Source organism: Piliocolobus tephrosceles, chromosome 7 (assembly GCF_002776525.5).
Source record: "Piliocolobus tephrosceles isolate RC106 chromosome 7, ASM277652v3, whole genome shotgun sequence".
NCBI lineage: Eukaryota > Metazoa > Chordata > Mammalia > Primates > Cercopithecidae > Piliocolobus > Piliocolobus tephrosceles.
In genome coordinates this window covers 75,244,576-75,271,423 of record NC_045440.1, presented here as the reverse complement: position 1 = coordinate 75,271,423, position 26,848 = coordinate 75,244,576, and the positions used below count along the sequence as shown (strand labels likewise).

Here is a 26,848-nt window from a genome sequence, read left to right as displayed (position 1 = left end):
TCAGATTTTTCTCGACACATAACATGGGAAGGTAAATCTTAGATAAGTTTTATAAAGCTCAATGAAGTAGAATAACCAATTATTTGGCATATTCCAATCAAGGATTAGAAATGTGCCTTTGATCTGTCCTATCCAGAGAATATAGTCTTTAAGCTTATTAAGCTTTTGATCAAGTGTTAAGGAATAAAGTCTATAAAGTACTTAATTAAGTACTTATTTTCCAAGCTTAAAAAATGTTCTGGTTATAGACAAAAAGAAATCTTATAAAAGGAGGCTGAATAGTAGACACCGCTATTCCTAAATTATTGCATATGTCCCCTGAGCAGGAGCACACTGCAGGGGGCTAGAGTTCAGAAAACTTTGTATTACAAGAGCTTATTAATCCAGGAATGTTTTGTTTCATTTATTTATCCTGCTTTCCAAAAAGTATTTTCAGGACTCTATAATGAGTTACATACATGATAGAATTCCTGATATTGGGGGTATAAAAATAAAGTCATGTGGTTAGAAAGGGTTACTGTGCGCATACATTGAGGACAGTTTTACTCCAAGTTTCCAGGTAGCCTTAACAAAAAGAGAAACAATTGATCCCATAGTTCGTGTTGTATGATACAAGCAAGCACAGGAGTTAAGCATCAGAGACCACATTTTTCCTGGCACCAGACTCTAAGGAGGAGTGTATCACCTAGATCTTTATAAACATGACAATGATTCCCCATAATGGATAGCCTTCTACAAAAGGCATATGAACATTCTTCATGTGAATCTTGGCTCCTCTCCTCTCCCTACGAATCTGTGGATGAATTTGTAGGATGGAGTAATGTGGTTGAACTTTTTATCTCATTGACAAAAATCACTTGTGGCTCAGAATGGCCTCATCTACTCTCTGGCTATTAATACTTTCAAAGCCTATATCATAACACCTCTACAAAAGTTTAGGCCCTTGAAATATCAAATACCAGACTTCATTAGGGATATTATTCCCTTTAGTATAACACGGGGCATAATAGTTTACATTTTATATTATTTAGAAATAACTGAATAACATAATAGTTTACATTTTATATCTAAATAACTGGATATTGCTTTTAGAGAAAAGGAAGACAGGAACTCCTGCCTTGGCAAAGTGGACAGCTCTTCACTGGTGATATAACTTGTTTTAAACCAGGACATAAGAATTCTGTCTTAAAGTTATTATTCCAGGTCCTATCTTTTTTTTAAAAAAAAAGAAAGAAAGAAATTTATGGAGAAAATTAACATTCAGTAATGAATAGATGGTGAAGATGGGTTCATATAAGTCATCGTCCCAAATCAAGTTTACTGAGAATGGAGCTTTAGCAGAATTATTGTCTATTCTAGACCAAAATCTTTATCAGCTTTGTCCGTTAGCAGATGTATAAAAGATTGCAAGTTAGAAGTTGGGACAGACATCTCAGGGCCCTATGTGTACCTGTGCTGAGCCTTGCTAAGTCTATCTTATCAGAGACCCAAATCCAGATTGAAAGAGTCATTTCTTACTAGGTGCAGGTAACTCAGAAATCACACCTCTGATTTTAAACTGATGCCTGTGGAGCCAGTTGGTTATTGTCCCTATCAAGAGTATTCCTTGCTTAACAGACTGATTTCTTCTTAAGAGCTCCAACTGTCTGCACGGGATAATTGGTTTTCTCAAATCTAGGTCTCTCATAAATGAATAATGTCACAGTCCAAAAGAAAGGCTAACGGCTCCTATTTTTTGCATTTTCTTACCCATGGTGCCATAACCCAGGAATGAATTTTTGGTTATTAGGCATTTTCAAGACCACCTGGAAGGAAATAAAATGGCAGAGAGGAGGATTGAAGTAGGGAGGTCAGTTACCTTTGTACTAACCCTGGTGAGGTGACAGTGAACCAGAGAACGTGAAATGACTGGGTGGGGGAATATACTCGGAAGGTGGTGCCAGCTGGATTTGCTGACAGTGGATATGGTGTATGAGAGAACAGGAGTTGTCAAGGATGATGCAGAGGTTTTGGCTTGAGCAACTGCAAGAATGGTGTTGCCATCAACCAAGACTTGGGTTTTTATGTGCCAATTGCTTTTATTTTTAAATTTTCCTAATAATTTTCTTGAAATACTTGTACATCAAAGCAAATCACAAGGACAGCCCCTGAATCAATTAGGTTATCGCCTCTGCTGTCAAGTTTTCAGAGTCAGATCAGTAAACCAACTTAGACTTAATATGTCACAGATTTTTTAAAACATCAGTATCAGCACAATTTTGAAGCAGTTTATTGTTGAGAAAAGACTATATAAAAAGTAGAAATAGCGCTTCACCTTTAGCAGACTTGTTCTCCATTCTAGATGAAAATCTTTATCAGCTATGTGAGAGTTCACAGATGTATAAGAGATTGAAAGGAGGTTGGAGATGTCTCAGGGACCCATTTGTACCTTAGCAGGAGGAGAATATGCTCAGCATATTCCATGTATGATTGAGTACGCTTTTTGTTAAAGTCTTAAACGTTTAAGAAAAGGAAACTAGATTATTTTCTCCTAAGGCAACTAGAGAGCTCATAAAACACTATTTCAGTCATTAAAGAAAAGGAAACCTCATATACTCATCAAATTGCTGGTTAGGAAAATAATTTGTCATTAAGTTTGTAACTACAGGTGATGCCTAGCATTCAGAAATTCCCCATTTATTGTTGTGGCTGGTCACAGTTGACCTCTGCAGAGCTTATGTCCAGGAGGGAGTTCTATAGCTGCTCAATGAGCATAACCAGCTCCCCAGGTCTCCGCAGCCAGCATGGCTGTGGCGTCTTCACCCATAAGGTGCATCTCTTCATAAGGTTAAAAATTTGGTTTATTTGTTAAAAATATATAGCCCTAAAAGAAAGTCAACAGCTGATGCTTAACTTAAAGAAGTGGCCTTTCAGTTAATTTTTACGGCATTTGATGGGAGAAAGTATCTGAGATAATGGTATTTGGAGATTCTTGAAGGTCTGAAGATTTGTAAATGTCAGCAGTCTTTTGATCAATGAAATGCTTTGGGGGCACGTATGCCACTTTGGTGTATGCACGTTTTGCCTGTGACCAGCAACAGCATCAGGGCATGCAGTTTGAGTGGTTTCAGCTTATCTCTCCAGACTGCCTAACATGAACCCTCCCCCCAACACAAGAACAATCACAATTGACTGATTACAGGGGTCGTGTGTCACTCTGGAACTGAGCCTGGGATGTGATCACATGAATTCACTAACATGAGCCAGAGGCAAGTCCAGATTATTCCTGGGCAAAATCTAGACATGCCAGTGGCCTTAGCTCTACAGGCTGGTGTTAACAGCAAACTCACAGTGGGTTCCTATTCTTCCTTCTTGTCATCGGTTCCAAAAGCTCTTGAGCAGACTTCAGGATTCAGGTTTGAATGTGGTCTTGACTCATCTGGCCAGCTATACAGTAGCACTGAGCCACAGAGCTAGGCTGGATAGAAAGGTCCTCCTTTGCTGTGTGGTCTTACAGGAAACAGCAAGTAAAAAAGTAAAGGATTAAATACTAGCAGCCTTCACTGATGCTGTGCTTCCAAAATATATTTGCAGAAAGGTTAAGCTGTATTTGTCTATTCTCCAGTTTAGCATATTATAAAAAGTAATAGATATACTACTACTGTTTATTTGACTGTATGGTGGTGTGTTGTGATTGGATCAGAGTAAGTTATCTGTACTTGAGTTTTGTAAATTTATTAAAGGGCTAAGAGATTGTATTATAAAGCAGCATAGCTGTATTCTTATGGCTTCATTAATTATGACACCTAGACATAATTAGGCCCTGGCTAAGAATAGCAGACAAAATGGAAAATCATTTGGGGGAGAAAAAGTTTAGATTCTGAGAAACTGAAAGAACATTAGTAGAGGGCATCCGTTGATTCTGAGGCACAACACACAGAACTAAGGCATTACCCATCATAGATTAGCAATGGCACCCATGCGGGGTTATCCCGACAGCTGGTTGTTTAAGAATATGTCCCTCCCCTCTTGATATTATTTCCATTTCATATTTCCTGATACCCTGTACACAAATAATCTAAAGCGTCCTCCATGGTTTAGAAATAGCAGCTTTGATGATTCATTTTTAATTAATAGACTTTATTTTTTTAGAGCAGTTTTAAGTTATCAGAAAAATTGAACAGGAACTACAAAGTTCCCATATACCTCCTCTCCTCATGCATGCACACAGTGACCCCTATTATTAACGTCTTGCATTTTGAGGTGCATATGGTCTAATTGATGAACCGGTATTAATACATTAGTATTAAAGTCTATAGTTTACATCAGGCTTCATTCATTTTTGTGTTGTACAGTCTATAGATTTTGACAAATATGTAATGTCCCCCACTACAGTATCATGCAGAATAATTAAACTCCCCCGGATATGGCCTCTGTTCCACCAATTCATTCTTCCCTGCTATACCCCGAACTCTTAGCAACTCCGGATCTTTTTATGGTCTCTATGGTTTTGTCCTTCCATTCAGTTTTAAGAACTACTCAGCTTTTCCTAAGGAAGCATCATTTATTCCTTTATTCATAAAGTGGTCCCTCAATAAATAGTATGTGCCATGTAGTGTTCTGCACTTTGGGATTATGACAGAGGACCAAAAATTAAAAATCCCCATCTTCACAAAGCTTACATTCGAATACATCAAGGCTCCATGCTTGCTTAGAGCCTAAATAGAAGTGAAAGGGGCCCCATGAGAGCACAGGACGAGAGGAGGTTATTGAAGAGAGTAATGTGAAAAGGGAGCCTCCTACCAGTTGGCCCCCTTGTCTCAGGCCAGGCCCGGTTCCCCCCATGTTTTCCCCTGCAGTCTGGTCCCAGGAGTTGCGCCTGCCTGCCTCCTCCAGCTGCTGCCTGTGTGTTCTCCCTGAAGAGCATCCAAAGTCCTTGCCTTTTCCCAACTCCTCCTCTCTTCTGCTGTCTCCAACATAAGTGTAAGCACCTTTTTCAGACTTCCATTAAGTTTTCACTGCTAGTTATCTATAGCCCTACCTAGTGCTAATAAAATACAATCAAAAGTTTACAAAGCCATAAGAAAGAGGTACCCATAAACATCTGAAGACTAATGGGACAAAGCCTTCCCCTTTGCAGAGCAGATAAACCAGAGTAGTTGTTGTTGTTGTTGTTGTTGTTGTTGTTGTTGTTGTTTTCTTCCCTCCAACCCTCTCTGGGACTGGTAGACATCATTCCCTGGTCCAGCCATAAGAAACCCTATTCTTTTTCCTGCCACCTTCCCCATGACCCTAGTTATCCAGAAAGATGAGAGGTTTCCATGAGTGAGGACAGGCCAGGGAGGTGACGGAAGACTGAAAGATCCATTTCATCCCTGCCAGTTCTGCCTCTCTGTCACCTTTTTGGTTCATACAAGAAACATGCCTAAAAGTCAGCTAAATGGACTCCTCAGGAACCCTTCTGAGCATGTTCTTAGAGCAGGCCCTGTGGTTTGCTCCTGCTGGCGAGCGCCAGTAGTGCACATCTCCCCGCTACACATCCAGCGGCATCATGCTGGTAGCCTGAAATTGGCCACGGTGAGAGCATTTACACATAGATATGAGTAAACGCTACCAATCCCCATTTCGCAATTTTTTTTCTTCAAAGAGCTACTTCACCAACATGCCAGTGGGCAGACCTTTCTTAGTCAAATTCTTACACTGATTATACCATAGAAATTAATTCAGTAAACACTGTATTAATTTATATGTTCTAATTCTACTTTCCATAATTTTAGGGGTGGGGAGAAATGCCAACCAAAGTCAACAGGAGATTTGATCTAGTAAGTTTTGAAAACCACACTTAGCATCAGGCTACACAGACCTTGTGCTTACTTTTCATTTCTGAATGAAATGAAAAGGGCTGAGGCAATTCATAGGAAGTTAAGTTTCATCTATGGCATCTTCATTGAAATTTTATGGCAATAGAACTCTAAAACTTGTGCTCTTGTGGGTGTCGGACCATAATCATAAGTAACATTTCTTTTCCCAGGCTACAATTTACTTGTCCCTGTGTAAGTAACAAGGGGCCATCTATGCTGACTCGTCCTTTTGTACCCCATGTAGGACTGCACACGCCAGGGCGAAGGCCGATGCTGCCGACCAGGCCGCGCTGGCCGCTCGCCAGGAGTGCGACATCGCGAGAGCTGTGGCCAGGGAGCTGTCACCTGATTTCTACCAACCAGGTAAAACAGTGCTTTGATGAGCGAGGCAGGAGCACTGGCTTTGGTTTGCTTTTATTTCCTTTTCGTTTCAACATTCAGGTCTGTGCTTCCTGAATCCCAGCAATACTGTTATACAAAATAAACAGGGGCGCGTGTGGATCCTTCATCTGAAATGCTTGGGACCAGAAGTGTTTCAGATTTCAGATTTGTTGATATTTTTCTATATTTGCATATACATAATGAGATCTCTTGAGCTGGGGACCCAAGTTGAAACACGAAATTCATTTATGTTTCATAGATACCTTATACACATTGCCTGGAGGTAATTGTATACAATATTTTTAATATTTTTGCACATGGAACAAAGTTTTAACTGCATTTTGACTGTGACCATTGATCATGTGGAATTTTCCACTTGTGGCATCATGTTGGTGCCCACAATGTTTTGCATTCTGGAGCATTTCAGATTTTTGGATTAGGAATGTTCAACTTGTAGTAATAAATATGACCTGAAGTCTGAGTGTTAGCCCTGGAGATGGGTTATTCCCCAGAGTCTCGCCCTTCCTCCCCTCTACATATGACCAACAAAGTTTGAGCTGATAGCAGTAAACTAGATGAGCTGATAGCAGTAAACTAGACAAGAATCTAAAAGAAATATCTGATTCTAACAAATACTCCCAAATTCAGAGGCACTTTTAGCATTAAGAGAAGAGCCAGTCAGTACTGTGACTGTTTTTTCAACGTATCTGAACTAAAGTTCAAAGGAGTGTGGTTCGGAAATAAAGCAGCATACCACTTAAAGAGATTAATCTGCCCAGATTAAGAGGAAAATGCATGTCATGATGGAAGAAATAAAAGTGACAATCTCAAAAAAATCGATCTTGGTCATCTGCCCCCCCTCAGATGTTAGTAAATAGCAATCAACAAATATGTGCAATAGGTTTAAATACTTAATTCACTTTCTAGTAGTTTCCCAGTAGACTCTTTCCACCCCTCTCTATAATATACTAGTGTTTTTGTTTTGAATTTCAAAAAGGCAATATTCACCTTTTTATATATATTCCATTGTTTTCTAAAGAACATCTGTCTAGTGATTGTTCGAGGCATCAACAGATTTCTAGGTGAAGAAACCAAAATAAATGTTCTCAATTTCTATTAAAAGTTACATTTCTTGGTAAAGAATTTTTCCACCCTGGTTTTTGTGAAATCAAGCTGTATAACTAGCATCCTGTCCCTAGCCCAGCACCCTGCATGAGATAGGTGTTCGATACTTGTTTGGTTCTGATGAGGGGTATACACTGTTGGAACCCATAGGGTATCACTGAGTCCTAACGAACAACATAAGTCAAAGTGAACAAAATAGCAAGATTCGTAGAAAAGCTAGAAACTTGGTATAATCAAGGATGGAGCAATGAGAAATGACCTGGAGAATGGCAGTATGAGGTTCCTGCAAAGAAAGAAGACAGTAAAAGGCCAGGCAAAGAAGATTCGGTTTTTACAAGAGAAAGGCTGAGGAGGGACCCAGGGTGGTTATTGAATGATAGATACCATCATCACAGAGTGACTCGTCTAAGAGTTCAAGTCCAAGGCAACCACTGAGAAGGGTATTTTCTTTCACATGCATCTCTTTTAAACCTCTGGTTGAGATTTAAATCATTTTTTATATACATGCATTTTTTTAAGGAAAAGGAACCTTTCCATTTTTTTGCAGCGACCTCTGGTAGGAATAAACTCTCCTCTGGTATGAAATGAACTCATACTTCCCTAGTACCTAACTATATTGGCAAATTAGCTGTTCCAGGGTGTGAGAGCTGGGGAAAGACTTCAGCCACCCAGGAGAAATTGTTCTCTCCTCCCCAGCAGTGTTGCCATTGGAAAGAACCTGACTGATCAGGAGACACTGGGCTTGAGCGGTTCTGAAAGCACACAAACTTACTGTTGTCTGCAGATGGTGATTTCTTGGTTCTGTTAATTCTGTTGGGGAATGGGGTCCCTTTAGATTCCTATTAGGTGTTAACAAGAGGTAAATGATATGAAAGATCATCTCGGTTTCCCAGTCTGAATGATTTTAAAAGCCTTTTCTGGTGTAAAAGCATTTGAGGGGGAAAAAAATATTGTGGGAAAATGTAATTCCACCCTTTCTTAGCTAAAACAGCTTCACATAAGCAAGTTGTGCATCAGGAATGAATACATCACAGTAGCATGGATGACAGCGGGTCTATTTGAGACCAGAGCTTGTGGGGGAGGCTGCAGTCCCCTTTGACCCACAGCCAGCACTTCCTTCAGCAACTGTATAGAAAGCCTTTTCTGTCACGGGTATTATTGATCTTCTCAAGGGAGCATAACTCATGCTCTCCACTTTGCATTTACAGGGTAAGCGAATCAGATAGACATTTTCAAAAAGGGCTTTCAAGTACTTCTAAATTAGGTTGGCCATTTAATTTACATATCTCAGATATAAAAGTCTCCATTGTTTGGAATGCATGTGTTCGTGCATAGAAGTTGTTAACCCTGTAATAAAGGATGCCTGTCATAGCTTACATGTTGAACGCTTCCATGGCAAATTACCTATTTTCAGGGGCTGGCAGTATTTTCAGATATTTTCCATCTTAATTAAATTTTATGATCTTTAGTTTAAAACTGTATTATTCTACAATTCAGTTAGAAACTAAGGAAAAAACATAGCCTCTTGATTATAAAAGCGAGAAATGGGAAAAAAAAAGGTTGCTAGTAGATTATATGTAGATTAATCAAAAAAATTTTTTAATAAAATAATAAGTTTTGTCATTATAAAAACACAGGCATGTGGGACAGCTTTCTCTCCCAAAGGGTTAAGCTCTGATAAACAGAAAGCATACAAATGGATGTTTGTGAATGTATATATAGATAATTGTGTACATACACAGAAACCTAAATTGCCATTAGTGGGAGTGACACAGTGAGTCATCCCCCAAGAACTTAGAAGATTGCCCTCTGAGAGTTCAACTTGAAAATGAGTCCCTGAAACTACACAAAGGTAGATCAGGTAAGTAATAGGATGGCTTTAAGAACCACAGGATTTCCTTGTTACCTGATTGGCTATAAGAACATCTAAAGAAAAATTGGTGACCCAAGGAAGTATAGAAAAAAGAGATTCACAGAGGCAAAAATTGGCAGTGTTCATCCCAACACTGTCCAGAGGAGGAGAAGCCAGAACCTTGGAGGACTGCTCTCACATTGGCAAGGACGTTTCTATTATGGGGAAGGATGCGGGGAACCTGTGACCCTAGTGTACGGCTTTGCTGGCAAGATCACCCTGACTCAGGAAATGGATGTATCAGGCTAGCCCAGCTTGATGCCATTACATATTTGATTCAGCTCATACTTCTTGTTCTGATTCCATGTTCACCAGTAACTTTCTAATTTTGGTTGAGCTTTCCATGGAGTTCTGCCAACGGGGAGAGCGTGTACTGGTAGTATCAACATGAGTCCCCTGACCTATGTGACATTTACATTCCTCATTGTAAACTAGTGAATTGGCCTTCTAGGATTGTACATCAGTCTGGTGAGCTTTGGTAATGTGAGTTTGCCCCAAGGGATGGCTCTGCTTCAAAGTGCTGGAAAATCAGGTTTCTATGCCAACAAGGCTGACATAGGCTTTAGAGCAAGGGTGTCCAATCTTTTGGCTTCCCTGGGCCACATTGGAAGAAGAATTGTCTTGGGCCACACATAAAATGCACTAACACTAATGATAGCTGAGGAGCTAAAACAAAATCACAAAAAAAAATCTCATAATGTTTTAAGAAAAGTTTGTGAATTTGTGTTGGACCACAGGTTGCACAGACTTGCTTTAGAGGGTAACCACTAAGGAAGCAGGAGGGACTGGGGCAGCGACCCTTCCTGGGAAGGAAGATTGGGAGACTAGATTTGTGGCTCTTTCTCCCACTGTTTCAATTTCTTTTTAGGCCAGACACAGTGGCTCATGCCTATAATCCTAGCAGTCTGGGAGGCCAAGGCAGGCAGATTATGTGAGGCCAGGAGTTCACGACCAGCCTGACCAACATGGCGAAACCCCATCTCCACTAAAAATACAAAAATTAGCCGGGCCTGGTAGTACATGCCTGTAATCCCAGCTACTTGGGAGGCTGAGGCATGAGAATCATTTGAACCCAGGAGGCGGAGGTTACAGTGAGCAAGGATGGTGCCACTGTACTCCAGCCTGGGTGACAGAGCGAGACTCCATCTCAAAAAAAAAAAAAAATCCTTTTAGTCAAGATAATTCATTTTAATTTCAAGTGATATTAAGTAGCGTGTGAAATTTTTATATTTATTGATGGGGCAGGGGCTGAGCATGAGTTACATTAAAACACTGCCCTGGAATGTGGTAAATTTAGTACTTGGAGCCCTCTTGGGAGAGAGCCAGCCTGCTTCCCTGGGTGTCATCCCCAGCAAGCTTTGTCTTCACATGTTTAAGCATAAATGTGCTCATACACACAGTGCACTGACTATTTAGAATGAAGTCTTTAGCACAGATTTTTATGGACCAGTGTTAACTGAGCTTGCATTTCTGGTATGAATTAGAAGACTTCAGAAATCAAAGCATATCTCCATTACATAATTGTCTATGCCTATCATTAATATGTCATGGATTTGGTTAAGAAAAGGGAAGCATCCTGGAATAGATGACTTCTAAGCTCACCTTCCAAACCCAAAATTCTGAATAAATTTTTTCATTAAAAAGGGAAACTGAATAATCCACTAGATGACATGAAATTAATAATTCATGAGTTTGCTGGTTACTCATACCACATATTCATTCTGGTACATTCAGTTTCACAAATGGGTATTGAGTGCCAGCCAAGTGCAGGGTACTAGAAAGGATGTCCCACAGTTTGCAGACCAGAGCAATATGACTGTAGTCACAGAAATTGCAGGATTGTTATAGACGGGACTGTGAAGTCCTATAGGAAAGGAGTGTTCTTTCTATATCAAACACAAAAGTGGTCCTGCTATCAGTTACGCAATGTGTTTAGACTCTTTCAATCTGGTCCTCTTTTCACTGATTGTCGATCTCCACAGAAAATGTCCAATTTCTACTTAATGACTACCGCTGTTGCTACAAAACTTTTGATATTGGCACTGTCCTCATAGGCATTTGTTTTGGGGAATCTTTATGGTGCTTCTGCCCATAGCCAGCCCACCGAGGCTCGCCTCTGAAGAACTAGCTGGATACCCTGCTGCCACCATCTGCCATATCTGTTCAGAACCTTCGTGCCAACTGGAACGAGTAACCTTTGCGTGTTGGTGGATGGCATGCTGAATGTTGTTTGTTTTTTCACATTGTATGGCAGCCATATCTGTGAGCGGGTGACCTGTATCTGACTTCTTCCCAATATGAGTCTCCAGGAGGAGAAAATCCTTTGGGATTCATAGGTACTGTCTATATACACAGATGAAAGTGCTGACTACAACTACTATCAACATTTGTCATAATTTCCCTCCCTGGCAATATTCTGACTAGTCTTTTTAATGAACTGCTGCATCTTATCAACTTTATGTTGCTGGCTCTGCAATACTGACACACACATTTACTACACACAGAACAAGTAGCAGGCACAACATGTGCCTTCCAAGAGAAAATAGTCCAGGAAAAACTTCTGTCTTCTGCATTATATTAAATGTCTTGTTTTAAAAGCATTTAATCTTCTTCTGGAAAATCTAACCATATATCCTCATTTAGTTGGCTAGGCCTTGTATGACTGTGCCACATTCGAACCATTTCCAATGGGATATAGTCATGTAGGGCTGGTGCTATGTCCACCTCTGCTCATATTGCTTGCATACTGTCAAATGCCTATAACCCGGAGTGTTAGAATCACTCGGATAGTTTGTTAAACAATATTTCTAGGCTTCAATGTTCATACTTATTAAAATCTCTGGACATAGCACCTCAGATGCTCTGATAAGCAGCAAGCATAGGCACCCTTGCTTTGGGAGTGCGTTTTTTTCTCTTACCCAGATATTTTTTGAATGCATAATAAAGCTAGGAATTTTTTAGATGGGAAAGTTGATGCTAAAATATACTTCCACCATTCTAGTAAATTCTTTGAGCTCAACAGATTTTGAGTATCATCAGAAGCCCTGTAGATCAATTTGAGTAAGTATACCTAAACTCATCTTAGCAGAGTGGGCATGAGTAATCATGTAAGACATGCCTTTCTTACTACATTGAGGACAAGAAAACTGTCTAAAGAGGTGACATGTCAGATTTCTAAAGGTTAAAGAAGTGATTAGACCAGTATTTGAGAGTTGATAAATATCATAATAAATACTTTCAGTGGAATCCAAAATGTTGCTTCATAAGTTCATTAATACGAATTCTTCCAATGGCCAAATCAGTCTCACCTTGGCCTCTCCACCTATACTGGTGGTACTGAAGGTCACTAGGATACATCCTAATGTTTTTAATGTATATATGGGTAAGTTATAGTTGTATATATTTTTGAAGTACAAAGTGATGTTACAATTTCTTAATACAATACAGAATGATTAAATCAAGCTAATTAACCTATTTATCACCGCAAAAAATGACATTTTTTTTGTGATGAGGGCATCACAAAGATTTAAATCCTAAATTTGTGAGCTACGATCTCACGGTCTCACATCTTCTAAATGAAATGCATGGGCTTTGTGACAGCTGCATTTCTCAAGGTGCAGTGACTCTTTACCTTTTCCCTCCAACTTTGAGAATGTATAATGAATAATGTTTGCCAGAGTTTATTTTTTCACTCTTTTCTGTATATTTAAGTTAAACATTAGCTTTTAATGTGCCTTAATCTTAGTAGATATTGCCAGTCTTTTCTTGGCAAAAATAACCTGCATTTATCTTTAGATCAAAGATGTTAAAAGTACTTTGTATTTTGTGTAATTGTTTCAGCAGTAAGTGGCTGAAATTAAAAGTCCATTGGCTCCAAAGCCCTTGACTATTTTAATTATCTTTGCACAGTACATCCACTACCATACGTAGATGGGTATTTTAGTAATGCTGTGAAGTCAAATATCAGTAAAGCAAAAATAAAACCAACTGTAGTGAAATTTTGGGTAGAGAAGTGAGGGGAAACTATGTAAACATCACATTGCGTCAAGATCTATTAGAGAATGTACTTTATCACAGAAGAAGAGGGGTTTTGTTAAAATATGCCTGCAGTTGAATCACGAGGGGCTTCTCCATGACAGACTAGTATCAGTGACCTGATGAGTTTTAAAGAGCAGAGGCAGTTCAGCTGATGGAAGACATAACTTTTTTGTGCTCATGCTGCCCTGTTTCCCCTTAATGCTATGTCCAGACACACAGCACCAAGAAAGAATTCAGAAACAGAAGGACATCACCTTTTGAATGCTAGCAGTTGCCCCTTTTCATCATTCAAGATACCTTTCGCTGGCCTAAGAATTCACACTGCCATTTTTGATGGAGGAATTAAAAGAAAATTGTCAGTTATATAAAGGGGGAGCTTACCCAGTTTAGAAAGGAAGTCTCAATTGTCGATGTGCCATCTTGACAGATTTGGGAAACTTGAATCCCCAGGAGTGGATGTATCTTCTAGAAGGTGGAAACTGTGATAATACTATTATGTTTTGTGCCCTGAGTATAACTTGCAATGCTGGGTGCTCAGGAATTCTTGTCTCTGGCTTTAAAATATGATGTGTTGCATTATGCTTTTTTCTTAAAAGATACAATGGGAGCTATGTGATTTTTTATTTTTCAGCTGCTATAGCTGTTTCCATTTCAGTAAAATGGGGATAATAACACGTACTCCCTCAGATTTTGGTGAGGCTTTAAATTTTGGATAATTCCTTGTATAATTAAATAGCAGTCTCATTACAATAACTTATTACTCAGACCACCATGAGAAGAGCAGTTAAAGTATAAGTATGCAGTATGTATTCTCACAATTAGGGATAATTGCTGTTCAGCCCCTCTGTAAATCTTTTAGTGAGTTAGTGAGTTTGTCTGGGGTGAAGGGTTGCGGGGTGGAAGGCAGGAAGGAAAATGAACAGATGCAGTGCTGTGGAATTGACAAGAGCCTGTCAACTCTCTATAAGCATGTCGGTGGGGTCAGTGTCTTCCATGTATACTCAAGAGACGTCAGCTTCTGCCCATTTGTGAGGAAGAGGGTCAACTGCACTGCATGTGACCTTGACCTCATGAGGCGAAAAGTGGCAGATGGGTGGAGTGGTAGCCAAAGTATGCACATGACTTGCTGAGATCTGAAGGCCCTGGAAGTCTAAGGTCTCTGTGTCAGCCCAGAGATGCCCCTTTCCAGACCACAGCCTCCTTGAGTTCCTAGGGCCAGGACATCTTGTGGCACACACCCTGTTTCTTTACAGCTTACTCCCCATAAAATAACAATGCAGCAGGACCACTTTTTTTTTTTTTTCATTTTTTTCCTCCTCTGTCAGAGGAATAGCCACTTTTTTGATGAAAATTTGTTCCCATTTATAAAAAAAAAAGATTTTTATAAACAATCCAGAGTTATATAAAAAAGGAAAAAAAAAAAATCTTGAAGCTACAGAACCAGAGACAACTGCCTTGTGTTGACTTTGATATCTGCAAAACACTGCTTGTGCAAATCCATGTTTTCCATAACTGTGAATGGATTACATGGAAGTGACTTTGTGTCATGCAACCTAAGCCTCAGACTTAGGTTGTTTCAAACTAGGAAGTTTTAATGCATGTTTGATGACAGATCATTAAAAATATAGTATCTACAGGTTCCCCTCTTGCAGTATACTTTATTAAATTTTCAGACACATACAGTAATCAGCTTACTTCCTTGTACAAGTATATACTTTCTGTGTCTTAGTTACACCACATAATTTGAATTAGCAGATTATGATAGATTATGATATTGTGACCAATGTTCCATCAACATGAATTTCGCCTCTATATTCTGCAAGTAGGCAGAAAGAATGCAATTATCAGGAAAGTCAGAACTGTTTAGATTCTGTATTATCTTAAAACCTCTCCATAATAAATAAACTTTTCCCCTAGAGAATGAAATGTGTACTTAGTCAAAACCTTATGAATATATTATTTTTAAAAGAGAAAAGGTTAGTCCGGCATGGTGGCTCAAGCCTGTAATCCCAGCACTTTGGGAGGCCGAGATGGGAGGATCACGAGGTCAGGACATCAAGATCATCCTGGCTAACACGGTGAAACCCCGTCTCTACTAAAAAAATACAAAAAACTAGCCGGGCGAGGTGGCGGTGCCTGTAGTCCCAGCTACTCGGGAGGCTGAGGCAGGAGAATGGTGTAAACCCGGGAGGCGGAGCTTGCAGTGAGCTGAGATCCGGCCACTGCACTCCAGCCTGGGCCACAGAGCGAGACTCTGTCTCAAAAAAAAAAAAAAGAGAAAAGGTTAATCTGATTTAGCAAAAAACATATGTATATATGTATACACATATATCTATACACACACATACATATACATACCACCTTTTTATTTTTTTATTTATTTGTTGGCCAGGCCCTGATTACGTCAAACAGAGATTTCAGGAAGGTGTAGATGCTAAAGAAAATCCAGAAGAAAAGGTACCAGAAAAGCCACCTACACCAAAGGAATCTCCTCATTTTTATCGCAAAGGCACGACACCCCCAAGGTCTCCTGAGGCAAGTCCCAAACACAGCCACTCTCCTACTTCCTCCCCAAAGCCCCTGAAGAAGCAAAACCCCAGCTCAGGGGCGAGACTCAACCAAGACAAAAGGAGTGTGGCTGATGAGCAGGTGACGGCCATTGTCAATAAGCCCTTGATGTCAAAGGCTCCCACGAAGGAGGCAGGAGCGGTTGTGCCCCAGTCCAAGTACTCTGGCCGCCACCACATCCCCAACCCCAGTAACGGGGAGCTGCATTCTCAGTATCACGGCTACTATGTGAAGCTGAACGCCCCCCAGCACCCTCCAGTAGACGTGGAGGATGGCGATGGATCCAGCCAGTCTTCCTCAGCACTGGTGCACAAGCCATCCGCTAACAAGTGGAGTCCCTCCAAATCTGTGACAAAACCAGTTGCCAAAGAAAGCAAAGCTGAGCCAAAAGCTAAGAAGTCTGAACTTGCTATACCAAAGAATCCCGCAAGCAACGATTCATGCCCTGCTTTGGAAAAAGAAGCCAATTCAGTAAGTATTGCAAGTAGCGTTTTCTCTTTCTTTTTTCCCTTTGGTTCTTTTCAGCGAGCTGTGTGGTGTGACTGTGCATCTTGATCACAGCCAGGCTAACCAAAGTTCTAGAAGCACAGGGTTGTTTAAAGCAGCACGTAACACGTTTGTAGTTTGAGACAGCAAAGAGCTCTCCAGACAGAAATTCCCCCCACTACTCCTGTGTTCACCCGGCCCCACTTTAGATGTAATTCAGGTAGGTAAGATCTGACCAGCTTAGCACAGCATCTTAGCACATTTTAGCAAGGCTTTAACAGCGTGTCTTGGTGAGCTTCCTGGTAGCTTGCTCTCTGATTGCTGGAAAGGAATCATGACCCCTGCCAAGGGCCAGCCGCTCTCAGAGCTCTAGGAAAAGGACACCAGCAAGTTCTTAGCCCTCCTGTTTTCACCACAGCGGTCAGCATCTTTACACAAAAGAACCTCTCCTCTAGCCATTGTGAATTCTTCTCATACACACCCAGTTTGGATTTTAAATAGCCAGGCTTTGCAGCTAGAACGTTTTTCTTCCCCAAAAGAGAACTGAAAATTTCCAGTAGTTCAAGAGAATTTCTTTGGTCTTCTGTGTTTTCAAAGTGTGAGAACTCTTACAATTTCAGTTTTCTGGTAGATGCAGGTTATTAGTATCAATTAGTCTTAAGCATTTAAGATATTTATTATTCAGCCAGAAAAGCTCTGTATTATTGAAAAATCTTTATACCTTCTTTCAAAGGACATTTTTTGAATAATGTATGGAATTAGTATTTTATCAAATGCTATAGAATTTGTAAAACCTGAAGCTAATTACTGATTAAAAAATGACCTCTTGACCTGGTCACATCCCTTTAGAACAGAGGTGTTGAATGTTACACACCTAGTATTCACTAGTAATTATAGAGACATATTTGCATAATGGTACGGATTAATATCTTGGCCAACAAGAATATAGTACAGCCATCAGTTTCTTATTTTTGTCTGTTTAATTTACTCACATGATTAAACAATTAAAATTCCTCTGTTAACTTATGCTTAAAATTTCTTAAGTGTGTTTATTTTGCTAGTATCTGTAAAACACTGGTTGTCTTCTTTTTTCAAATTTTCAACTTTTTAATTAGCTGGACATAAATTATTCAGATTAACTAGACCAACTTCCTAAGAGTCAACTTGCATGGAGAAAAATTGTTTTCAGAACAGACTAAGATTCTGACTCTTCAGTAGGCATTCATTTTAAAGATTTGAAACCTTAATATGTCAGTATCCTGACATTACAACTGTAATAATCACTATTGGATTTGTTAAATGTAATAGTTTACTTCTCATTTGACTTTCAGCATTTTTATCCCCAAGTTAATAAGGCCTCGCATATATCAGTATTAGTTTGCCTGATTTACAAGGAGAAAAATTCAAACAATGCAAGGCCATATCTTTTATACTTTTGGGTACCCATTTGTGGGCTTTAGTTGACTTCTAGACCTCTACAAGGGGAAGTGTATGCCCCAGTGTCCTGTACATTAGGCTGTGGTAGGGGGAAAATAAGTTGAATTACCCAGCTCTTAGCTGAAAGAGTCTCTCTGTAAAACAGTAGTATACATATGTTTGGTAAATTCACAGCCTCCTCATTTAGAAAAATCATTTGTTTTATTTATTTGTGGAATTCTCAGATTCTTGGAGTTAGCCAAGCATCCTCCATCTCAGTAGTTGGTCCTTGTAGAGGAAAGTAGTTGAACCCTGTAGAGGGTTCCCCTCTACACCCCAAGGGGGAAAGGAGGCCCCAGCAGCTCTGCAACCACCCTGAGCTTTAGACTGCCTCTGCAAAATTCAAGATTGACTTGGCACCTTCATGCGAAGATTCTAAGAATTAACATTGTCTTCCTAATAGTAACAGAAAGCTGCCTTCCCCACTCCTGAGAGTCAGGATGTGACACAGTCACAGAGTCATCATAAATGTTGTCAGCGGATGACCTTTAAGACAATGGAGTACTACATAGTTTTGAGAGAAAGACGTGGTGTAAGTTAGACATTCATAAATAATTTTAAAATTCACAGAATTGAACTCTGTTCAATTCCTCGATTCCAGACTTCCTCGGTTCACATCCCAGCTCTGTTGCTTACCAGCTGTGTGACGCTGGACAGTTTCCTTACTGCTGTATGCCTCAGTTTCCTCATCTGTACCTATCACAGGGTTGTTGTGAAGATTAAATGAGTCAGTACTTTAAAAGTTCTTAGCATAGTGCCTAGCGCAGAATAAGTGATGAAGAAACCTTAGCTGTTATGATGTTTGTTTCAACACAATGCTAGTTGAAGCATAAGCAGTTCAGAAATATTCAAGTAGATTTGATCCATCCTCAGGGTCACCCTGGATATTGGTCTCCTAGAAATACAGAAAATCTCCTGGGACACAGACTAACACAGGAAATTAGTTAACTTGAGTATGAGAGGTAGGAGAAGGGAGACTGTGGCTTTGATTACTTTCTTGAGGAAGATTTTCCTCAAGAAACTTCTGTGACCCGTGTGGGCAATGGTTGCGTATGGACTCATGTCCTAGAGACACACATTCAATATGATCCCGAAATTTTGTAGGATTTTGCAACATGACAACTCTGTTAGGGTCAGAAGAGGCATCTTTAGCATCTTACCATCAAGTGGGGAAATTTTCCAATTAGGTATCTCAGCCCATTCTGAAAAACGACTGCACTTTTTTCTCAGCCATTCCTGTGATTTGCATCCAAGTTTGTTTTGAGGTTTATTTGAATGTGTGTAAAATTTAAAGCATCCCCATCAAATCAGGTTTGAACCTCACTCCAAAAAGAGGTAAATATATATAATTAAACTTTGCTATTAATACTTAATTAAATTTTGCTTTTCTCGTGTGTTTCTAACTAGAGAAGCTTTAGATTTCACATAAACCATAATAACTCTTCTAGCAGAAAATTCCTTACAATTTTAATATGAATGACAGTCTCTTAAAGGAAAAAAAAGATTTAATTTTTTGAGTTAGGATTTCCTTCTGTATTTTGATTTCCTGTTTTTTATTTTCTGACTGCCTGAAAATTTCTTCCAATCAAGACTTACCCTGTGCCCTGCTACAGCTTCTTGTATTACACCTGTCCCAGTCAGTCTTGAAAAGCAAGACAGATTTTTTTTTCATTTTGCTATTTTAAGCTACAACTGGCCACCACAGTCATATTTATGGGACTTTACCTTAATGCTTTTCACCCTGCATCCTGTGCCTAGGTATATAAAGAACACAGAGGCCAGGGCTTGGAATCTGCCACTGAACATAGCATCCTGGATTTTTTTTTTCCCCCTGGTTGCTGTTTGAACCTTTCATGTCTAGTTTTCCCTCATCTTCACTGAGTCCACCTTTAAAAATAGCTTTCTAAGTGGAGCCACCCTGGTAGGATAAATATATATATATATGTATGTGTATATTAGAACATATACAGGAGAAGTGTGTGTGTGTGTGTGTGTATACAAAAGAAAAAAATATATATATGTATTTTTCATTTTGGATAAAGCACTCATTCATTATTCATTAAATCTGAATTGCCAGTACAGTGATATGTGGGCTAAAAACTGGAGAAAAGATAGTAAACTAAATTCAAACCAAGAGAATATACAAATTCAAAATACTAATTCAAAGGGGTTAGATAAATTCACAGAATCTTATACGGATTTACGAAATGGGAGTTAAGGTTCAGGCACACCTTGGACTTTAGAAGTTGGCTTCATGGAAGTCATGTTCTCTGCAGTTTCACTTTCCTGGGTCCACTGTAAGACACCGAAGTCTACGTTGTATTGTTCTGACCAGGTGTATTTTTCCTCATCTTTCGTATCACTAAATTACCTTTGAAAATTGTAAAATAAACCCAGTAGCCCAGAATAGTTGAAAGGATCCAAAATTCTTAAAACACTCATGAACAAAATCTAATCCAAGTGTGTATAGTAGTACAGGTGGAACATCCAGAATGTTCCAACATCTGGTCATGGTGTGAAGTGAAAGAAGCCAGGCACAGAAGGACAACCTTTGTATATTCTCACTTATTTGTGGGAGCTAAAAATTAAAGCGATCAAACTCATGGAGATGGAGAGTAAAAAGATGGTTACCAGAGGCTGGAAGAAAAGTGAAGACATAGGGGAGGGAGAAGTGGGGATAGTTAATGGATACAAAAAAAATAGAACAAATAAGATCTAGTATTTGATAGCACAACAGGGTGACTATAGTTAATAATAATTTACTTGTACATTTTAAAATAAAGAGAACTGGGCACGGTGGCCCACGCCTGTAATCCCAACACTTTGGGAGGCTGAGGCGGACAGATCACTTGAGGTCAGGAGTTCAGGACCAGCCTGACCAACATGGTGAAACCCCGTCTCTACTAAAAATACAAACATTAACTGGGCATCGTAGTGAGCACCTGTAGTCCCAGCTTCTCGGGAGGCTGAGGCAGGAAAATCACTTGAAGCCAGGAGGCAGAGGTTGCGGTGAGCCAAGATCGCGTCACTGCACTCCAGCCTGGGCGACAGAGCAAGACTCCGCCTCAAAAAAATAAAATAAAATGAAAACATAAAATAACTAAAAAGAGTATAATTGGATTGTTTGGAACACAAAGAATAAATGCTTTAGGTGATGGATACCTCGTTACCCTGAAGTGATTATTACACATTGTATGTCGGTATCAAAATATATATACACCCACTGTGTACCCACAAAACTTTAAAATTTTTTAAATCTCCAAAATCTGAAACTTTTCGAGCACCAACATCATGCTCAAAGGAAATTCTCATTGCAGCATTTTAGAATTTTGTATTTGGGATGCTGAACCCGTACATCTGAAAAAATCTGAAATCCCAAACACTTAGGGTCCCAAGCATTTCAGATAAGGGATGTTCAGCCTGTGATATTGTGACATTGAAAGATCGTCTCCACTATTTTCTGAATTATAAGAGTTTCCTGCATTATTTTTGTGCTCTAAATTAACCATAATTGAGGAGTTGCACAGGTTAGGACTCTCCTATTAATTTAGAACATAACTATTCTAAAAGAGCAGTTGGTCATTATCACAATTTGATATTTTTCTGATACTGTGGAAATTATAGGATATAGATAAAAATGTCATTTTAAATAACTGAATGGGAAACTCCCTTTAAACTAAGGCCTGTATCTTTAATAGACATATGGAGAAAAGAGCATGGAGCTCCGAAGTGACTCAAACTGGCTGAGGAAACTTGAGCAAGATACCTATCCTCTTAAGCTTCGAAGTGACTCAAACTGGCTGAGGAAACTTGAGCAAGATACCTATCCTCTTAAGCACTGTAAAATGGAACTAATAATCACTTGTGAAGAATAAACAAAAAATCTACTCAGAGATGCTTAACCCACTGCCCAGCATTATAAAAACCTGCAATAAATGTTTATTTTCCTCCCATTTACTTGAGGTTTAGGAACTGATGCTTTTCTTCTTCTTAATAGTCCCCACTTAAAGGGGACTATGTTTACTTCCTCTCCCTCCCCCATTTTACTCATCACCCTGTTTGTTCTTCATTTAATGCAAATGATTAATGAAATGATTAATGAAATTAAATCATTTCAGTGATTTAATGCGTTTTGTTTAACAACCCACATTTGGGTCAGGCACTGTGGTTCATGCCTGGAATCCCAGCACTTTGGGAGGCCAAGGTGGCAGGATCACTTGAGGCCAGGAAGTTGAGACCAGCCTGGGCAACATAGTGAAACCTCATCTCTACAAAAAATGCAAATATTAGCCACGTTTGGTGGCACACACTGTTGGTCTCAGCTACTCAGGGAGCTGAGGTGGTAGGGTAGCTTGAACTTGCGAGGTCAAGGCTGCGATGAGCTGAGATCACACCACTGCATTCCAGTCTGGGCAACAGAGCAAGAGCCTCTCTCAAAACAACCCACATCCACAGCACTTGGAAATGTGCTGGAAGATAGTAGGGTCTCATTAAATATTGGTTGCCTGAATGAACTGGGCAATGTCACATGTCTGTGCACTGGGTACGTAGCAGTGAATAAGACAAGGCCTCTGCCACTGTGGAGCTCAGCGTCTTTTGGGGGAAAATAGCAGTTAAACAACAAAGGACAGTCAAGTGTGAAACTCATTGTGATAGAGAGAGCAGGGCACTCTGACCTCTACGACAGAGATGTGGGCTCCGTCAGGGAAAGAGACCTTCTTGAGTAAATGATGTGTGACCCAAACCCTAGACCCGAATTGATGAGTGCTTGACCAGTGATAGCTCCAATCTCCCTTATTCACTTACCCCATACCCAAAACACATCAATACTTTTGAGGCCTCTGTAACATTGTTTCAGTGTAGTCTTACCCAATATCCAAATAGAGTACCACTGTTTCCTCATCTGTAAAATAAGGACAATATAACTACCTACCTCATGAAGCCAGTTTAGAACACTTTTAATGCTATATAATAATTGGACACTATTTTCACAGTAAATACCACAATCATGGCTTTGTAAAAAAAGGTGGCTTCTTTATGGAGCAGATCTGAAAAGATGGGTTATATGAGGTTGGTTTGTTTAAACAAGTAAAATTTGGCGCCCTTGGACTATCCGGTATTTATTATAATGATATTTATCAAAATAGGATCCTGTAGTTTGTAAAATATAACTTGATTTCTAAAATGTTGTGATTATGATTAGAGAAATTTAAAAAGCTAGGCCTGTAAGATAACTTCTGAAAGTATCGAACTTCTCACTTACAGCATTTACTTAACGGAAAGGGTGGTGTCCAAACAGAGAACCAGGGAAAAAGCAGGAGGTAGAGAACCTTATTTTGAGTTTTCCCTGAATTGTTCCTTGGAGGTGGCTTTGTCCTACAGATTTTGCTCTCCTGTTCTAACTGCCCTGAGGAGGAAGCAGCTCTTCCTCATCTGACCTGCATCCTAACAACAAACGCACCTCTAACTTCCAGCCCTTCGTAGGCCCTATTATGGTGAGCTGTGTCTCTCAGCCCACGCTGTTGTCCGTTGTTTTGAGGTGAATGAAGTAGATCAGTTGTTTAAAACATTTTTAAACTAATTCAAGCCTGGATTCATTTTTAAGTGAAGGTCCTGAAATGTCTCCATCTAAACATAGCATTGCTGTTTTTAGTCTACACCTTTTGGAACTGCTGTCATCTTTTATGCCTTATTTACTGCAATCATGTTAACTTTCTTATTTTTTCAGTAATTGGCTTTGGTAATATCTTGATATTAACATGGAAAAGTTAGAATTATTTTGTTCTCTTTCATTTTCAGGGCCCTAATTCGATCATGATTGTCCTTGTCATGCTGTTGAATATCGGGTTGGCCATTCTTTTTGTTCACTTTCTAACTTGATTGGAATTAGGAAAGGTAAGAATCGCCTTAATTTCTATCTAAAATCATAGTAAATAATATTCTTTTCTCATATTCAAATTTGCTATTTTTTTAACAATGACATATTGTCCTTCACTTTAATTTTGGCTATGCCTGAATGTGATTCAACATAGTTACTTAATGCTATAACTGTTTTGACCCTTCAGTGAAGTCCTGACAACTAGTGGTGTGTTAGCCCACAATTCTCTGCAGTGGTGCCGTCAGCCCTTTAAATGGCCCACCCCAGGCAGACTCAGACACAGGGAAGGAGGCTTGGAATTAGGATGGGATCGCAAGAGAGATGAAACTTGGAAAATTCAGCCAGAGGACCTGTTCGGTTCCCCTGGGAGTGCTTTGTGGCTTTGGGGTCCTCTGGGAGCTGAAGCGCACAGCCATGTTGGAGAGCAAAACTTAATAACAATTCTTTTTTAAAATCTGCTGAAGCAGCCCCATCCGGCGAAGTTCTTGGCATTGGCTACTCCATCTGTCCTAGCAGAGTGTGACTAAACTGGAAATGTATGGAGCTGCATTTTTTTTTTTTTTTTTTTTTTTTTTGATGGAAGTCAACAGCTGCCTTACTATTTTACCATCTGACGTTTTTAGTAGGGAGCTGGGGAAACGACTGCCCGAGGAATGCGGTCGGAGGATTGTGTTGCTGTGGACGTGGTTCCAACATTCACTCCTATCTCATTAGAAGAAATAGGTAGCAGCATCACTCACCAGTCTTATGCCATGATCTGCTGCTTTAACATCTCCTGGAATGTTCTGGGAGAGAACGTTTCATTTGCTTGTGCACGACTCTGTTCATTTTTGCTGTTTATTTAAATATGATGTATAGTCATCTACCACCTGCGGTCCTGGCCGGACCGAAACACACGTGTTGCATCTCAAGGAAAAGAAACAACAAAATGCTAGTGAAAATGTGCTTATTTTGATAGCAATATACCATCTTTTATGTCATTTATTCTTCCTATACTTGTAAAAGGTTATTTATCTTTAAATTTTAGCGATTTGAAGACACTATGCCTTCCTAAGAACTAATTTAATTTTAAATATTTTTAACATTACTGAGGTGAATTATTTATGCACTTAGTAAGTGCTAAATTTTAAAAGCCGAAACACAACAGAATTCTAAGAAGTATAGTCCAAACGTTGCATGGATTGCAGTAATCAGTGTTTAAAGGATTCAGTTTCTTTGCTGACGTACTTTACAACCAAATAAAATCTTGTCGGTGGCTGTGTTAATTCCCATGAAAGTTAAGCAAGATGCTATTAATAAACTGCTCTGCTCTTTCTTGTTTTCTTTTTCCAACTTAAATTTCTGTTGAATACATTCAGGTAGAACATAAAGCCTTGTTCAATCACTGCCTCTCAGTTTTCTGCCTCTCCTGTTTTTCAAAGTCCTTTTGTAATTTCATTTCCCATTTTAAAGGCTTAGACATTTTTATTTTAAATATATGTCTTTTACAGTCTTTTGTCATTCTGACATTTCTGGGGTTTTGCTGTTTTATAATTTACCCTTTATTATTGAGAAGCATGCTTACTTAGAGAAACTAAATGGTCTTTATAAAAGTAATTAGTTAAAAAGAAATCAGGGGAGAAAAAGTATCTATCTAATCTATTAAATCGTTTTAAAACATTACATTGCAGAGGGGGAGCTACTCCTAAATATTTTCATGATTTGCATGGTTTAATCAGATTTTTTTTTTTTTTTTAACCGTATTAGCTACCTTTTCAATGCAGAAGACAGTTCACACAATTCCCTGGTTAGCACAGATGTGGACTAAGTGCTTTGCCACCTGCAGGGTAGTAACCCAGTGATGTTTCTTACAGAAGCACAATATGTTGAAAATCCTGGGTGTGACCAATATGGAATAAAGAAGAAGGCAGAAAGAGAGCAAATGAAAAATTTCAACTTGTATATTCATTTTTTACATTTTGCTTTGACTTTTAAATTTAGGAAGTCCGTTTTTACCTGAGAACAAACGTTTAAAGTTCCTGTGTCACTCTCAGTGTTCTCACCACCCCTCCCAAACCCTGTAGCTCCTTATGCTGGGAAAGCTGGTTTTTTAAAAAAATAATAATAAAATATTTAATCTTATTAAGTGTTTATTTAAAATGTGTAATGCTTTGGAAATCATGGGTAACAGCGAGAGGATATGTTTATAAAGTGAGCATGTTGGTCCCATTTATAAATATATGTATGATTTATAAGCTTTTTTAAAACAAAGCTCAAATTGTTGGTATTTTTCTAAAATGTGCACAGCTGTATTTTACATGAAGGCTCTTTCTATTGGGTTGTTATACTGTACTCAACATTTTGGACAGCACATGAAGTCTGCCAATGTACTTAATAAAACATGACTTTGTTTATTTAAAGTTTCTTGCTGTGAAAAAGAACTCCTTACCTGTGAGTTCCTTTATTTATAATTCTCGAAACCAAAATGTATAATGTACAGTTTTCACAACTGTATCTGCTCTAATAAAAAAAAAAGTTGGTTATTAATAAAGTCGGAAGTGTGTTTTCTTTGTGAGTAAATTACTGTCTTGAGTTATGTGGAATGCTTCGGTGGTGGTGTTGAAAGAGATCTGCTGAAAAATTAACAGCAGAAATAGAAGGAAAAAATGCACAAAGAAGCCATGTGCCAGAAGGTAGTTATACTGCACCACCAGTTGGTTCTACATTTCTTTCATCCTGGGCCTTTCAAATAATTTTGCAAAGTAAGGTTCATTGCTCTGCTTAATGCCTTCATTGATTGGATTAGTGCCTTATCCAGAGTTTAAAGACTGCTCTTATTTTTAAAGAAAACTTGAAGTAAATCTCCCTCCTACATGGGCACTTTTCAATTAATTAGAATTTTTTTTTACCATTGTGCCCCAAATAAATTAATATGTTGCTATGACCCCTGCTGCTTAGGTGCACTCCTGGAAGGTTAAGCACAGTATGGGTTGAATAAACCTGCCGCCACCGGGACTTCCAGCCACTGTGCTCCCTTTGAAGCCATCCAGGGTGCTGGCCTAAGCTGCTGGCTCGACACGTAGGCAAGCCACCCGTGCACTGTGATAAAAGGACCATCTCCAAAACAGCTTTCCAGGGAGGTGCCATGGTGCTTTTAAATTCCCA

At 39.2% G+C, this 26,848-nt stretch overlaps 1 protein-coding gene across 4 annotated transcripts in view; it reads left to right on the top strand.

Moving 5' to 3' along the window:
* Positions 1 to 26,231, top strand: part of JPH1 (junctophilin 1) — an 82,141-nt gene extending 55,910 nt beyond the window's left edge. The window contains exons 3-6 of one of the 4 annotated variants that reach the window (XM_026455055.1): positions 6,085 to 6,203; positions 15,689 to 16,335; positions 23,626 to 23,721; positions 24,328 to 26,231. In XM_026455055.1, the coding sequence (XP_026310840.1) occupies positions 6,085 to 6,203; positions 15,689 to 16,335; positions 23,626 to 23,706 (847 nt within the window). In that variant the 3' untranslated portion in view covers positions 23,707 to 23,721; positions 24,328 to 26,231. Of the gene's footprint in view, positions 1 to 6,084; positions 6,204 to 15,688; positions 16,336 to 23,625; positions 23,722 to 23,891 lie in introns of all 4 variants that reach the window. The other 3 variants (XM_026455054.1, XM_023184085.2, XM_023184084.2) reach the window with 3 other exon arrangements.
* Positions 26,232 to 26,848: the final 617 nt, after the last annotated feature.